General features: G+C 46.2%; 2 protein-coding genes across 2 annotated transcripts in view; one reads left to right on the top strand and one right to left on the bottom strand.

Moving 5' to 3' along the window:
• Positions 1 to 16,877, bottom strand: part of LOC121001277 (cytochrome P450 2D15-like) — a 75,396-nt gene extending 58,519 nt beyond the window's left edge. Inside the window, 4 exon segments of the mRNA XM_040432270.1 lie at positions 13,172 to 13,263; positions 13,265 to 13,335; positions 16,508 to 16,657; positions 16,659 to 16,877. Of these exon segments, the coding sequence (XP_040288204.1) occupies positions 13,172 to 13,263; positions 13,265 to 13,335; positions 16,508 to 16,657; positions 16,659 to 16,712 (367 nt within the window). The 5' untranslated portion in view covers positions 16,713 to 16,877.
• Positions 1,062 to 5,043, top strand: LOC121001276. Its single transcript, XM_040432269.1, has 2 exons — positions 1,062 to 1,592; positions 4,065 to 5,043. Exons 1-2 carry the CDS (start codon positions 1,355 to 1,357, stop codon positions 5,027 to 5,029), a joined length of 1,203 nt encoding a protein of 400 aa, XP_040288203.1. The 5' UTR covers positions 1,062 to 1,354; the 3' UTR covers positions 5,030 to 5,043.
• Positions 16,878 to 17,134: the final 257 nt, after the last annotated feature.

The following is a 17,134-nucleotide window of genomic DNA, read 5'->3' as shown; positions in this document are numbered from 1 at the left end:
TGCAAACTGAACAGATTACTCTCCATTCAGAATGCATTGGAATAAAACTGATCAGTTATTTTCCAGTATAGAGCCCCTGTGACGGAACTCTATGCCGGAAAAGAAAAACGCTAGTGTGAAAGTACCCTTGATAGTCATGTTTGGACTGACAGCTATTACTCCTGAACCCCATACACATAGTAACATAGTTTGTAAGGCTGAAAAAAGACATTTGTCCATCCAGTTCGGTCTGTCATCCTGCATGTTGATCCAGAGGAAGGCAAAAAAAAAACTGTGAGGTAGAAGCCAATTTTGCTCAGTTCAGGGGAAAAACATTCCTTCCCGACTCCAATCAGGGAATCAGAATAACTCCCTGGATCTACGACCCCTCTCTAGTAGCTATAGCCTGTAATATTATTACACTCCAGAAATACATCCAGGCCTCTCTTGAACTTTTCAGGCAGAGAGTTCCATAGTCTCACTGCTCTTACAGTAAAGTGAGGCCGGACGAAGCGGCACGCTTCAGGGGAGGCCGGCATGAGGGGTTTTGTGAGCAAGGGTCAGAGCAAGGTAAGGGTTAAGTGGATGAGTGCAGTGAAAGGGGGGAGGAGCTAGGAAGGGGCGGGGAGCGGCAGGCTGAAGTAGTGGTGAGGCAGGTCAGCGCCCGCCATTTTAGGAGCAGAGAGCCAGCATCGGAACTGCAGCATCGGATACTGCAATGGCAGAAGCAGTGGAGGCGATGCTGCGGCGCTTGAGGGAAGCGGCGGACACCAGGGGCAGCGACTGGCTGGAGCAGCAGGTGACCGCATTGCTAGGGGGGGCGGAGGTGGGTACGTCTAGCCCTACTCCAGCAGCTACACGGCCGCGGCGGGTACGGCCGCCGGCGCGCCTGAGCCCTGATTTACCCCCCCGGGTCCGGCGCCGTGTCAGGAGCCCCACAAGGGACCCTCCACGCCGGGAGCATTGTAAGGCTACTGCGACCTCCCGGCGTGAGAGGAATCCATATGTCCGGCGGGACCCTCCAGAGGCTGTGGGGCCTTCCCCTCAGCCAATCGCGGCAGCAACAGGGGAGTCAGGACCTGGTTCTGCAGGATCCCCTCCTGTCCCCAGGAGTCGGAGGCCTGCTCAGCGTGGGAGAGGTAGTGGCAGCAGAGGCAGCAGCGGGGCTGCGCGGTCGACCAGGGCGGCCCGGCGCAGGCCCTTACAGGATGAGCCCCTTTCAGTGGCACACGAGGCTGCGCCTGTAGGTGCCAGGGACGGGCGCAGGCCTTGCCATGATGCGCTTCTTACAGAGGAGGAGGACGAGGCTGTTCTGGACGGCTCCCCGCCCCAGAGCAGGCCTCTTGGGCATGAAGACAGGCGCGCAGATGCTTATATGGAGGACAGGGAGTTGCTCAGGCCATTTCCTGAGGGCGGACAGTTTGCTACTGGTCCTGACACCGTTGAAGACAGAGGGCGTCCCAGAGCCATTCCTAACGCACCCAGCAGTGATCCGGCTGGGGTGCTGCCGGCGAACAGCGCAAGTACCCATCAAAGGAATGTCGTGGATCCAGGAGTCGTCCGTCAGGAATCAGGACCTGCGGCTGCCGGGTTCACAGCACCCGGGCAGCTAGGTGAGACATCAATGGGAACACTGTTATCTCTATTTAATGTGGCGCCTGGGGCGGGTGGGAGCAATAGTGCTATTATCGGTCATTTGGGGCGCTTGCTGTGTGGTTTAGCTGGGGTTAGTCAGGATAGGGGGGCAATGGGGGCTACCCCCTTAGCAGCGTGGGGGTTGGGGGCAGAAAATAGCAATGTACCGGCGACCGCTAACAATAGTAATGTAGCAGTGGCCAATAGCACAGGTGTAGCCGAATCAGTGTCAGTGCAGACGCAGGCGGGAGGTGAGGAGGATAGGCCCAGATTAGATGACGCCGCAAAAGGGGAGGTGTATGTCTGCTTTGAGGGTCCCCTGGGAGCGCATTTGAAAACGGAGGTGCGTGAAAAAATTTGGAAGGGAGAGTATATAGAAATTTTTTCGCTGCTTCCGTTGGAACGGTTCAACCTTGATGTGGTAAAGAAGGACGGAGTAAGGAAGGAGGATGATGATAAGCGTCGCTATCGCCTCATCCCTAGGTCATTTAGTAATTGGCTGCAGGCCTTTGCTATTTTGGCAAGTGTGATTGGGGAGAAGAGTCCGGAATGCTGTTCCCCTTTATTTTGCTATCTGGATGCTATTGGGGAAGCCTATAGAGTGTATGGGGGTTCCGGGTGGTTACGGTATGACGAACAGTTTCGTCAGAGGAAAGCGGTCCGTCCGAATATGAGATGGGACCATAAGGACATTGCGTTATGGATGAGGGTGACAGCGCCAGGCAGGAGTGGTCAGTCCTTTCGGAGTGAGGCAGGGGTTGGGGTACAGCAAGGTACAGGGACGCCCCCAGTTGGAAGAGGATACTGCTTCCTTTTCAATGAGGGAAATTGCAAATTCGGCCAAAAATGCAAATTTAGGCATGAATGTTCCGTGTGTGGCGGGGGCCATGGGGCTAGCAGATGTTTTAGAGGGGGTAGACAAAGGGGGGGGGATAGTTGTGCAAAAGGGGCAGACCCCAGTGCGAGTGGAAAGGATGGTGGGGCATCTAAATAGATATCCGAACCAGGAGTTAGCTGAATTTTTGTATTCAGGGTTTAAGTTCGGTTTTCATATACCTTCACACCCGTTACCAGTCATAGAGAAGCGGAAGAATTTGCGCTCGGCATTGCAGTTCCCGGACATAGTGACAGGAAAGTTAGCTAAAGAGGTTTCCCTAGGGAGGATGGATGGTCCGTTTGTTACATCACCCATCAGTAACTTGCGAGTTTCCCCTTTGGGTTTGATCCCTAAGAAGGAGCCTAATAAATTTAGGCTCATCCACCATTTATCATTCCCTAAGGGTGCGTCGGTCAATGAGGGCATTGACCCGGAACTTTGTTCTGTGGTTTATGCTTCCTTTGATGCGGCTGTGGAATGGGTAAGGAAGCTGGGTCCGGGTACCCTGTTGGCAAAATGTGACATTGAAGCGGCATTTCGGTTGTTGCCAGTTCACCCGGATAGTTTGTATTTACTGGGTTGTTTTTGGAATGGCGCTTATTTTGTGGATAGGTGTTTGCCAATGGGCTGTTCAATATCGTGTGCATATTTTGAGCGTTTCAGTTCTTTTCTGGAGTGGGTGGTGGTTCAGGAATCAGGTTGTCACTCTGTCATTCATTATTTGGATGATTTCCTGTGTTTGGGGCCGGGGGGATCTAGGGTTTGTTCGTTGTTGTTATCCACATTGCAGTCTGTTTTTGAGTGTTTTGGAGTCCCGTTAGCGGTGGAAAAAACGGTGGGGCCGGCTACTGAGCTAAGCTTTTTGGGTATTGTCATCGATACACAGCGGATGGAGTGTAGGCTACCAGTAGACAAAGTGTCAGATTTAAGAACAGAGGTGGCGGCGGCATTGAGAGCAAAAAAGATTCGCCTGCGGGACCTGCAGTCTTTGTTGGGCAAATTAAATTTTGCATGCAGAATCCTACCAATGGGCCGCATTTTTAGTAGGAGGTTGGCTTCGGCGACAGGAGGGGTGGTGTCTCCCCACCATTTTATTAGACTAGGCAGTGAGTTAAAAGGGGATTTGAAAGTTTGGGATTCCTTTTTACAACAGTTTAATGGCAGAGCATTAGTTATGGGGGGGGTGGTTGATGCGTTTGATTTCGAATTGTTTACGGATGCTGCGGGTGGAGTGGGTTTTGGGGCGTACTGTGAAGGGCAGTGGTGTGCGGGTCGGTGGCCTGAGTCCTGGGTACTAAAAGGGTGGGTAAAAAACGTGGCATTGTTGGAACTCTTCCCCATTGTGTTGGCAGTCACGCTCTGGGGGGAGAAGTTTCGGCACAAGAAGGTTCGTTTCCATTGTGACAACTTGGGAGTTGTGCAAGCCATCAACAGTGTAACGGCTTCTTCCCCCCCAGTTATTTGCATGTTGCAGCAGTTGGTTCTCCGGTGCTTGTCCCTTAATGCTTGGGTGTTTGCGGTGCATGTGCCTGGTTCCTCTAACTGTATAGCTGACGCACTTTCTCGTTTTCAGTGGGAGCGGTTTCGCCAGCTGGCCCCGGAGGCGAGTCAGGTCGGATTGGTGTGTCCAGAGTCGTTGTGGGAGATCCTGGAGGTACCGTAGCTTGTCTGTTGCAGGCATCATTGAGTGAAGGCACGTGGAGGATGTACGATAGGGCTTGGAGTAGGTGGCAGCAGTGGTGTAATGACCTAGGGGTCGAGGTACTGGACGGGGAAATTCCGTTGTTACTGTTCATTGGCCACGTGAAGGATCAAGGTTGGTCGGTTGCCAAGATCAATGGTTGCATGGCGGGCTTGGCTTTCGGATTCAAGTTGCGGAATTCCCCGGACATTACTAAGTCCTTTTTGGTCCGACAAATTTTGAAGGGTTATAGAAGGTTTCAGCGTGTCAAAGATTCCCGCCTACCGGTGTCCTTTTCGTTATTGTTACAGTTAGGGGAGCAGGTAGCTGGAGTGTGTCGCTCGGCTTGGGAGGTGAGCTTATTTAGACTAGCCTTTGCTCTGGCTTTTTTCGGGGCCTTTCGTTTAGGGGAGTTAGTGTGTGCAAGTGTGCAGCGGGAAGGGGGTCTGAGGAGTGAGGATGTAACGTTATATGACGACAGGGTGGTGATTTATCTGAGATTTTCAAAGACGGATCAGGAGGGGAGGGGTCATTTAGTCTCATTGTTTGAAGTGCCGGGATGTCTATTGTGTCCAGTACGGTGTTTGCGGGATTTTCAAGGAAGGGCAGGGGTCGCGGCAGGCCCGATTCTCAGACACAAGGATGGCTCCTTTTTATCGCGATTTCAATTTATAGCGGTATTCAAGAAATGTTTGCGTAATCTAGGAATGGACTCTGGCAAGTTTACGGGTCATTCCTTCAGGATAGGTGCTGCCACGGAGGCTGCTCGCTTGGGGGTGCGAGATGAAGTGATTAAGCGTATTGGGAGGTGGGAGTCGGAGCGTTTTCGGCTGTATGTGCGTTTAGGGGCAGTTTAAGGCTGTGTCTAACCATGTTTATCTCGTTCTTTTTTCAGGTGATGCCCCGTTGTTAGTTTGGATCCTGGGCCATTCGTTCGTGTTCTGGGGGGCATTACGAGCGGATGTTCGGCAGAATGGGCGGCAGCTGGGGTTTGACCGGGGGACAGCCATAGTAAGATGGATCGGACGCAGAGGTATGGTGTGGGGTAGTGTTTTGCAGGAGGTTCATCGGCAAGCCAGGTTAGATAGAGTCCCAGATGTCTTGGTGTTGCATGTTGGGGGAAATGACCTAGGGGTCCGACCTTGCAGAGAGTTGATCAGGGATATCCGTTTTGATTTTTTGCGTTTGTGGTCCCTCTTCCCGTCAGTTGTCACTGTGTGGTCGGACATTGTCCCCAGGAAGGTCTGGAGGGAGGCGAGATCGGTGGAAAGGCTGAATAAGGCTAGGATTAAGCTGAACAGGGTAATTGGGTGGTTCTGTGCCAAACATGGGGCGGTGGTGGTGAGGCACCCCGAGTTGGAAGCAGGAACAGGAGGCTTTTGGAGACAGGATGGAGTCCACCTCAATGCGGTGGGCATTGATTTGTGGTCACTGGACTTGCAGGGAGGTATTGAAACAGCCCTCCGGGTGTGGCGGAACGCGCGAGCTTAAGGGCTGTCAAGCTGCGCGTTGTTGGCGGGGAGAGGTCATAGAAGCTGGGGCTACTGGATGGTAACGGTGAATGAGAGGGCCTCAATGGTGGGGCTGGACTCTCAGAGTTGGGGCACCTGGTTGGCTTGGTATGGCGTCCGTCAGTTGGGGCCCCCGAGCTTGTGGTACGCGGCTGGGGGCAAGATGGAATTGCCGTGGTGGTTTGTGGTCGTTTAAGGTGCAGTTAGGCGGCTTCTAGGACCTCCCTCGTCAGTTAGACATGTATATATTTATATATATATGTCATTGTTATATCAAGTGTTATGTTTATTCATGTTATTTATATTATTTAATAAAAGACGGCTGCTGTGGCCGATTTAATCCAAACAGTGGCTGTGTGTGGTTATTGGGAGAGGAAATGGGGAAGGTTAGTTAGCTAAATGATGGGGTAGTGGACCCGAGCGTAGCCAATAACCCTACTCAAGTGAGGCCGGACGAAGCGGCACGCTTCAGGGGAGGCCGGCATGAGGGGTTTTGTGAGCATAGGTCAGAGCAAGGTAAGGGTTAAGTGGATGAGTGCAGGGAAAGGGGGGAGGAGCTAGGAAGGGGCGGGGAGCGGCAGGCTGAAGTAGTGGTGAGGCAGGTCAGCGCCCGCCATTTTAGGAGCAGAGAGCCAGCATCTCCCTCCCTCCCTCCCGTAGTGTGTACTTGGATGTTTCAGGGCGGCAACGGTATATTATAGAGGGGATGCATATATATAAAAAAAAAAAAAAAAAATGTGTATTTTATAAATAAATAAATGTATAAAAAAAAAAAAAAAAAAAGTGGACAAGGGGTGGTGGACGGAGTGTGTCTTTAAGTGTTGCGTTTGTCGCAGCAGTCGTGGCGGGGGGAGGTCATAGAAGCTGGGGCTACTGGATGGTAACGGTGAATGAGAGGGCCTCAATGGTGGGGCTGGACTCTCAGAGTTGGGGCACCTGGTTGGCTTGGTATGGCGTCCGTCAGTTGGTGTCCCCGAGCTTGTGGTACGCGGCTGGGGGCAAGATGGAATTGCCGTGGTGGTTTGTGGTCGTTTAAGGTGCAGTTAGGCGGCTTCTAGGACCTCCCTCGTCAGTTAGACATGTATATATTTATATATATATGTCATTGTTATATCAAGTGTTATGTTTATTCATGTTATTTATATTATTTAATAAAAGACGGCTGCTGTGGCCGATTTAATCCAAACAGTGGCTGTGTGTGGTTATTGGGAGAGGAAATGGGGAAGGTTAGTTAGCTAAATGATGGGGTAGTGGACCCGAGCGTAGCCAATAACCCTACTCATGATAACCACTCTCTGTTTTCTATCACTGAGCCAAACACACATTTCACACATACAGATATTTTCTCCCACCGCAAGTATTTTCATTTTATGTACTAACCTTTTATGTACAAAAGTATCAAATACTTTGGAGAAGTGAGGATATACGACATCCATTGACTTGCCGCGGTCAAGTGTAGAACTTACCTCCGCATAGAAACTGATTAAATTTGACATGACCAATCCCTCATGAAGCCATGCTGATATGGCGTTATTAGCTTATTTTCATTGAGGTACTCCAAGATAGCATCTCTTAGAAAACCTTCAAACAGTTTACCCACAACAGATGCTAGACTTAACGGCCTATAGATTCCGGGCTCTGTTTTTAACCCTTTTTTGAATATTGCCACCATATTTGCTATACGCCAATCCTGTGGAACACTCCCTGTCAGTATAGAGTCTTAGGATATGGGGGTGTATGCCATCTGGTCCTGGCGATTTGTCTATTTTAATCTTTTTAAGAGGCTGCTGTACTTCTTCCTGGGTCACACAGGGCACTTTTAATGGGGAATTTACTTTTACATTCTGCATTTTATCTGACAGTCTATTTTCCTCAGAGAATACAGTGGAGAAAAAAATATTTAATAGCTTTGCTTTCTCCTCATCGCTCTCTGCAACTCCCCCCTCTTCAATCTATAAAGGGATGACACCTTCAGATTTATACTTTTTACTATTTATATAATTGAAGAACATTTTAGGGTTAGTTTTACCCTTTTTAGCAATGAATTTATCTGTCTCCAGTTTGGCCGCTTTTATTTGTATTTTACATATTATATTTTTTTCTTATAGTTTTTCAATGCTTCCTTGCTACTCTCCTCTTTTAGTGATTTAAATGCTTTTTGTCCTTTATTGCTTCCTTTACATATCTGTTCTCCACCTTGTTTTTTTTTTCCTTTTCCTTACCCTTTTATTCCCATAAGGTATGTACTTCTCATAATTAGAGTTTAGGATTATTCACTATTTCCCAGGTGTTCCCCAACCTGCACATCTGTTGTTCTGTCAGGTCTATTGATTAGTACTAAGTCCAGTACGGCCATCCCTCTAGATGGGTCCTGAACCAGTTGGGAAAGATAATTGTCTTTGGTTATTGCCAAGAACCTATTTCCTTTTTCAAGACCCTCTGCCTCACCCATAAATGTACACAAGGGAAAGCACCCCAATACCTCTGCGAGAAAATAAAGCACTACACCACAGGTCGCCCCCTCCGGTCAGCTAACTAGAACCTCCTCCATATCCCCAATACCCGCTACAAATCAAGAGGCGAACGAAGGTTCGCAGTCCAAGGACCCCGGCTATGGAATAGTCTACCTGCGGAGATCCGCTCAGAAGAAAACCATCTAGCCTTCAGGAACAAGCTCAAGACCCACCTCTTCTGAAAGCACAGGCGGTCAAGGGCTCAAAAGCGCCTTGAGGCGAATTAGTTCTCAATTGCAGCGCTATATAAGTTATTCATTCATTCATTCAAGATATTCAGGTTTCAAATGCATGTATTCTCAATGGGGAAAAGAGATTACTTTAGATATTTTTGTTGGCAGCTGTTGTAAAGGTAATCCACTAGTCTGATCTGGCAGAGAAACACACTACTGGATTTAATGTAGCCGGCATAGCCGGATACTGCTACACAATGTCGGGCAACTCCACATCTCCATTGACTATAATGAGATCAAGGGCGTAGCTATAGGGGGTGCAGAGGTAGCAGTTGCTACCGGGCCCAGGAGCCTGAGGGGGCCCAAAGACCCTTGTGCCGCATAAGAAGACATGCTAGGAGCACTCTGTTATAGATTTTGGACTGAAGCCCAGAATGTTCAAGTTAGTCCTCTGGCTGGAGGGAAGAGATTAGGTCAAGGATTTGGCATGGTGGGGCGGTGGTGTTTCAATTTTTGCCTCAGGCAGAAGGCTATGCACTCCCCTGCCCCCTGGCCACAAAGCACTATCTTGCCTTGCTTGAGCACAAAAGTATTAGACATGTTAAAAGTGAACTGGCTGATCCTCCTTTCTCCCAACATCTGCTGTCAAATGAGAGTTGTGGACATCCCTCATGCACATTCGATGTTCTGCTGGTACCACCAACACTCATCTATTCTGTATGGCCACTGTTATTTCAAATATCTAAATTTGTAAAAACATACATTACAAACATTCTTAGTACTGCTGCATTTGTCTTTGAGCAATCTAGCTACAGAGGTTACCTGGAATCTATGTGTGGCTCTTGGGATCCCTGTAGATGACTCTCCAACAGTTGGCCAAGTCAAATACACATTTCCTTCCTACATTTCTCTATCCTGCCTTATCTAGACCACCAGCAGGACAACAGATACTGTAGGTCATTAAATGAAATCTGTGGGCAGGTTTGTACCTGTGAAGCTGGCTGACCTATTACATGTGAGCTTGGCAGCTGAAGGTATCAGTGTTGGTCCCATGTTCATATGTGTCTGCGCTGCTGAGAACAATTATGTTTTAAAATATGCAAATGAGCCTTTAGGAGCAAGGGGGGTGTTGCCGTTACACCTAGAGGCTCTGCTCTCTCTGCAACTGCTGTGCCCTCCCCGCTTTAATTGACAGGGCCAGGCAGTGTAAACGAGATCACACCTGGTCCTGTTAATCAAATTGCAGAGGGTGTGGCAGTTGCAGAGAGAGCAGAGCCTCTAGGTGTAACAGCAATGCCCCTGTTGCTCCTAGAGGCTTATTTGCATATATTAAAACTTTTTTTTCCTCAGCAATGCAGGCACATATGAACATGGGACCAACACAGATGTCTTCAGCTGCAAGCGCACATGTAACAAGTCAGCCAGTTTCATAGGTGCAAATCTTCTGACAGATGCCCTTTAAAGAGATTGTCCAGCAATAGTACATGTTTTATATATGAATCACAATCCCTTTGCCACTGTGGTTCTGATGCTGATCTGATCCCTGCTGCTCTTTCATTCCAAATGGAAAATGCCTGGAGATGCACTTAAAGGGAATCTTTAATCACGATCTGCATCAATATAATCTGCAGTAGTACATGAGTAGTACTGGAGATAAGGAATTCAGATCACAATTTTTTATTTTCCTAGTGCTCCCCCCTCCCCTTCCATCTCTGTCAGTGCTCACAGCTGCGCTGAAATACATTGTCAGGACTGCGGTGCATGCGGACTGTGTATTTCAGTGCAGCTTTCAGTGCTGACAGCAGGGGAACAGGGTGTTGTAATAAAATAAAAAGATAGAGATTTGGACTTATTATTAGTGTTGAGCGAATCGAAGCCCCTGAAGTGGACTTCGATCCGAATTTCAGGATAAATTCGATTAGACGTGAAGGCGAATTTCCTCATGCTTCGTGGTAGCGAATCGATTTACCCTGAAATAGTGTAAAAAATAAAAATCATACTTACCTGATCCATTTGCTCACGACAGGCCGGCCGCCGCCATCTTGCTTGAAGATCTCGCACAAAATCCTGTGCGCTGTGACATATGACATCACCACGGCGGCCGGTGTGATGACATCATCTCGGGCAGCGTGAGATTTCACGCCATATCTTCAAGAAAGATGGCAGCCAGTCTCGAGCAAATGGATCAAATAAGTATGATTTTTTTTTATTTTTTTTTGTTATTTACATCAGTCATGTATGAACACGGCATCTGAGGCGTACAATGATGGCCAGTGGTGCAATTAGTCATTACGACCACTACTTACAAAGAAATGCGCTTTGTGATGAAAAAATTCAAATGTTTTTTGTCAATTTAAGCAAAGCAGTCGAATCAAAATTTCTAATACTTCACTAATCTCTAATTATTATGTGCAATACTATATCTTTTATTACAGATAAAAGTCCAAGGTCATGGTGACATATTCCCTTTAAGCCTTTAAAAAAAAAAACATATTGTCATATTTGGAAGTATCTAGTGAACAAGCATAAGTTGGCGACCTCTGAGCTACAGACTCAGTTCTTTATTACAAGGCATACTAAACTAAATCAAACTTGCTCTTAGTGTCGTGCAACTGTCTCATAAAATTTCCAGTAATTTCAACCCCTAGACAAATATCAACATGTCTGCATACTGTATAACTTTGACATCTGCAAGTAAACCTACTGAGCTATGTTAAAGCACAGAGTTAACACCATGTACAAAATAAATATTTAAATTACACATTGCTGAATATGCTGCCAAATTCCACTGTACATTATATACATGTCAGATACAAAACCATACAGTATATAGTTTTAGAGTTTTTGCATACTATCAGGGATTAGCTTTTGTTCGTGGGTCATTCTCACAATCATCTCCACAACAGCCGGGTTGCAGGTCCAAACGTAAGGTTTATTTTCACAGAACAAAACAAACACCTTGCCTGTCTGGGCTCTAACTAAACAGGAGTATTCCTACCTCACTTAGAACACTGTTCACACACGGTACGATCATGCGGCTTTTCCAGCCTGTGCTCCAGCACTTCCTAGGCTGTGACAAAGTCCAGTCCTTTTGGGGGATTGTGGCCCAGAAGTCCGCCTGTCTCTGGTCCCGAACCTCGCGGAGTCCCCCAATGTTGCGGCTAACACCTAGCCCCGTGGCCCCTCAACCAGCCCGGCTGAGACCACTTTCCCAGAGACTTCAGCAGGCCTCTGTTGCACGATGAATCTTTGATAACACACACTCCCCTGACTGACACACTGGGAGGTGCTTTATCGCAGCCTGATTAGAGCAGGCCTCACCTGCGATCACCTCAGGTGAAAGGGAATACCCGTGCCGGAAGAGTGTGGACTGGCAGCTCCCTCTACCAAGCCTAACTGCCAGTCCAAGTAAAATCCAGCCCAGAAAATGTATACAAAACTCTCTCAGCAAACTATGCTTTGCTGAGACCACTGCCACTCTCTGGATTTTATCTGTATCACCCATCTGAGGTACACGAGTGGGACAAACATGCCTTCCAGCACTGTACACCTTTCCACAATACATTTACACTGAAAAACGCAGTTGACTTTTCAACATAGTTGAGCCAGTAGGATCCCAACCTATACGGTCCAAACGCAGAGTCACAGCTAGACTTTCCTTCACCTCAAGCACCAGATTGCTACCCTAAATACTTTGGCCAAGGTAAAGTAACTTTGACATGCCCCATAATGTCTTGGAATGGAAGCCTCTGAGCTTCAGGGGGTGGAGTATAAAATGTGAGTATTTGGGTGAGGTTTAAATATGTATGTGTGTGTGGAACATGGGTAGGGAGTGTAATAACAGGTATGTGGAATGTGTGTATGTAATACATAAAGATACTGCTGCAGCAGAGAGTGCCAGATACTTAGTCAGGACTGCCAGAGAAGTGGATTTTGCAGGGAAAAAAGTGGGTGTGTGGAATTGGTCCAGTCAGTGCACATGTGTGCAGAACTGTTCCGAAGCTAACTCATGCTGTGTGCTGAGAAGCAGTCTCCAAAGAAACAGTGTGTATATGAAGCAAACCAGTCAGTATCGGTGCCTTAAAGTATTTCAGGCATGAAACCAAAGCAGCAGTGAGCAGACAAAGCAGGTAGACACTGGAGGTCCCAATGGTGGTCAGCACCAGAGTGATGTGGCCATCTTCCTCAGAAAAGAGCATCTGGCACCCAGACAGCCTGATACCAAAGACAGCAGCCTCCCAGGAAATCACTGCACATCCTGAGTTGTTCCATTCATTGTTTGAACATTTTATTCAGTTTACACAAAAGAGACTATTGGGTTGCAAGGAACAACGATTGTTCTATACATACATAGAAGTTACATCAAGCCCGTGACAGCGGATTTTTGAAGGCTTTGCCCTTGCCTTGTTGAAAGTTTAAAAGACGCATAGTACCTTTTCAGGATTGGACTCGGGTTCCTCGGGCCCACCAGAGGAAATTTTTCTCTGGCCCAAACCTCATATAATCAATAAAGTCTAAAAAGGTTTGATTCAAAGGAATAGACCATAGTGCCAATTAATTGGCTCCAAAGCCAACTCGAAATGGTTTTTGTTTCCTGGCCCTTTGGGGCCCATTATGGTATCAGAGTCTGGGCTCACCGGAGGATCCTATGGTACTCTGGTAGGCAAGTACGGCGCTGAATCTTTTGTAAAATAATACTATAAATAATTATATGTAGTAGATTACTGGAGATGGGCCATTGATCCAAGGATTTATTCTGATCACTGATTACAATAAACTGTGAGAGAACTAAAATTTCCCACCTACCTTTATGCAATCAAGATGCTCAAACATTGGTATGGAGGGTCTGTCGGCAGTGTCCTCTGATTTAGTCACCAGTCCTTCTTGATAGCATCATACCATTTAACACAACAGAGTTCTCAAAGAATATCTGCAGGCTGAAAATATTCCCATACTTTTTCCCCAACTGTAGAGAAATGAGAAAAAAAGATGCTATAGAAAAGAGGAATCGCTTGTACTGAGCATGAACTTATTAACTGCTGTCCCTGGCGCTTTGTGTGGATAAGGGGGTAAATCTGTATCATGGGCTCTAAACAAGTGGTGTAACCAACACAATCAGTTTGACCGCGGCTGAGGGGCATGTCCAGATCCCTAAACAAACACTCCTCTCACCCGTGTCTATTCTACATTAACATTATAAGGAGCAAAAGGGTGAAAATTTTTATTTATTTTACTCACTTGTATATCGCGGATATATTCTGCAGCACTTTACAGACATTATTAGATAGAGGGAGAGGGCTGGAATCTGAAGGCCTCTCACTGCAAGTAATAGGATGTCAGAAAAATCACTTACAGTGCAATGCAGAAGTATTGCAGTGTATGCTTGTAACAGCGGCTTGCAGTCAGGGACACTCTGTTCGTATAAGTGATATTGCTTCTGAGGATTCCACTCCACAGCTTCTATTCAGCCCTGGACACAGTCTTAGTTCGACTGGTGTCATGTTACCCTGCTCTAGGGGCGGCACGCATTACTCCCTGGGCAGGCAGGGTTAGGTCAGGTGACTTCGCTGACCAACCCTGGCTCTCCTGCAGGTATTTAAGTGGTTTAGCCCTTTTCCCAGATGCCTCAGTTTAAGGTCCTTGTATTTTGCTAAAGAGCCTGAGAACAACTGGTGCTCCTGACTTGTACTTTGTTTCTGGACTTCGCTTATCGTCTGATCCCTGCCTGTTTGATTAATCTCTCCTGTTGCCGACCCGGATTGCCTGACCTGCTACTGTGCTGCCTGCCTGATCCTCTTCCGGTCTGACTTTGTCTCTGCCTTATCCTTTGGTCCTGCATTGTCGCTCCTGGTAACGCCTCTGCCACCTGGACTACGCTTGTACTTGCGATACCTACCAGGTATCCTCTGGTCTGCCTGAACCAGCTGCCACTGACTTGGTTTACGCCCTGGAGTAGCCCCTGGCAACTATCCTAACGGCTCAAGCCTATCCTCACCACCAGAAGCTCTAGTGAAGACCAGGTAGTTGCTTGGACATGCCCCTCCAGAGTATAGCCGTGGCACAGTGGGTTCACATCTGCTGATCCGTGACAATGCTACAAGCACCCAATTGATTGCAAGTTTAAATCCCCTAGGGGGGCTGAAAGAAAAGGAAAAAAATAATTACGTTTACAAAAATATAAAAGAAATATCAACTGTATTAAAAATTTTAAACCCATTTATCATATTTAAAAATGAAAACGAAATATAATCGGTGTGGTCCCATGCGAAAAATGTCCAAAATATTAAAATATGTTATTTAGCATTCGCGGTGCTGTAAAACCCATTGCCAAAATTCACATACCATATGCATAGAAAGCAACAGAGGGATATATAAACACTATCAGTCCTACTGTTTAGAGACAAATCTAAAGATTTATTTAGGGCCTTCTAGGTGACACCCTAGGGTTTAGCCACCGATAAGTGTTGTCGCCCCTTTCGGGGCGGGTGCTCCACTTTTAGGCAGGGGTAGCCTCGGGGCCAGTATAGGGATTGTTGTCTTCTCCCAGCTCCACTTGTCGATATGGCCTCCCTATGGATGTAACTCAGTATCAAATAACCAAGAGTTAAAAACAGGATATTTAATTGCCAATTTATTTATCAGCATTTCATCATAGTCACCTACATAGGAGGGCCCTATGACAGTCACACATTGGTTGTGGATACTTGATGATTTGTGCAATTCATCTTATTACTATTTATGTTTTGAATGGGAATTTTATATATACAGGTTTATATATACTGTATTCAAATTAATTGATAAATGTTATATTTTAGAGGGTCATTTTCTTTTCAGTGATAGCCATTGTTTTTTTTTCTAACCTTACAAAAATGATCCAAAATTTGTATGTACTGAAAAATGCTACCAAAACAAGTCTCTCACAGCCCCATCAATGGAAAAAATAAAAAAGTTTATTTTAAATACTAAAACATAACAACATTTATATAAATTTTCTTTTTTTACCATACTGTGAATGCTGTAAAAAAAAAGGCAGATTTCGTTTTTTTTTTTCATATTACACCAAAAAATATTTTACAGTTTCTCAATACATGTTATGAACTGGAAAGCTTGCATTAAAAAGCACAACTCATCTACCAAAAACAAGCTCTCATATTACTATAAATAAAAATAAACTATGGTTCTTAGTAAGCAAGTGAAAGAAAAAATTAAAATTTCACATCAGAATATGCTTGGTCCTTAAAGAGGTATCCATGATTTTGATATTCGTTCCAATACTGTATGGAGCAGGATCTCCGTACAGTATTAGAATGTTTTGGCTCCGATGAGCCGAAGTTATTGCTTCGCGGAGTCTCTCGAGACTTCGGGTAATAACCTCATAAATTAATTTGTACTGTAAAAAACAATTTCCCGAACTCGGGTTCGGTTCCAAGTGGTACCAATATCAGATCAGTGGGAGTACAATACTCCACTATTCAGCTGTTCCAAATTAGCACCGATGCCGGAACTACACAGCTCCATCCATTGTTCAATGGACCAATCTGGTAACTGCAAAACTGCTTGCATGCTTCAGTAACCAGTGCACTACACGATGGGCAAAGTTGTGTCGTTTTGGAGCCCACTTCTGAGGTCGCAGCTACAATGAAACAGCTGATCTGCGTGAGAGTGAAGTGTCAGATCCCTATGATCTCATGTGACCTATGTGGGGAATACAATTAATATCAAGATCCTGGACCACCCCTTTAAGGGATTAAAGAATATCAATTTGGGATTTCCTGTCTCTTTGCATGAGCTGTTATGTTAAGACATAAATGTAATTTTGAATGTAATTTTACAAAATGCATCAGGAAATAGACAGAAGTCTGATTTATCCTGCCAAGAATCTTCACTCATTTCTAAATGGCACATCATGAGCAAAGTGTTGCCTGACACTGAAAACAATTATAGTTTGTAGATAGTCCTTCCAGTCAGATCTTCTGCATAAACCAGGAGTGGTATTCTTCACAACCGCAGTGAAGAGGAAGAACACTTATCCAAGTCACTGTCTTTGGCATTTCTCTTTTAGGAGGATACTCTGCAAACTTAGATAATCACCCACCCTTGCTCAAGTGCTCACATGATCACTCTTACAGCAGATTTACCTGGGATAAGCTTTCAGGTAAGTTGCTGAAGTCCAGCTGGAAAGTGTTTCCCACCAAGGGTAGGGGTAATGGTCCTGGAGGGTAGTTATGTCCTTTTCTGTTCTTCACCAAGTGAATTAGTAGACAAACCATGGCAACAGCAAGCCCTATACAAGTTAGCATTCCCAAAACTCAGCAGGGGTGATGGGACAGACAGAAGCTCCATGTTCAAGTGTGGCCTCAGCTCTGGTATTGTGCTGGTCTTCTTTACAGAGCTTGTTATTAACGCTCATGTAAGGTCACACTGCACTAACTCCAGGATGTCCAGTTCTAATTACTTCTTTGTAAACTATGCTCCTTTATTGCGCCCCCGCGTTTTATCAGATAAACTGTGACGTATACAGACTACAGAAGCAAAGTTCTTCCTTTCTGGCTATGCTCCCAGAAAACCTAGTCCCAGCCCTTTCCAGCTGGATCACATTACTCATTCATATTGCTAGTGAACATAAAATCCCTAGAAGACTATTAATCAACGACAAAGCAACAATAAAACTGAGTGACAACCCTACAAGATGTATTCTCAGCTTTTAAGGACCACAGGTTTATACCCCCCTAGTGACCAGGCCCTTTTTTACAAATCGGCACTTC

This window comes from Bufo bufo, chromosome 5, assembly GCF_905171765.1.
Source record: "Bufo bufo chromosome 5, aBufBuf1.1, whole genome shotgun sequence".
Lineage (NCBI taxonomy): Eukaryota > Metazoa > Chordata > Amphibia > Anura > Bufonidae > Bufo > Bufo bufo.
The sequence above is the reverse complement of the archived record's forward strand: the minus strand, read 5'-3'. Positions and strand labels throughout refer to the sequence as shown.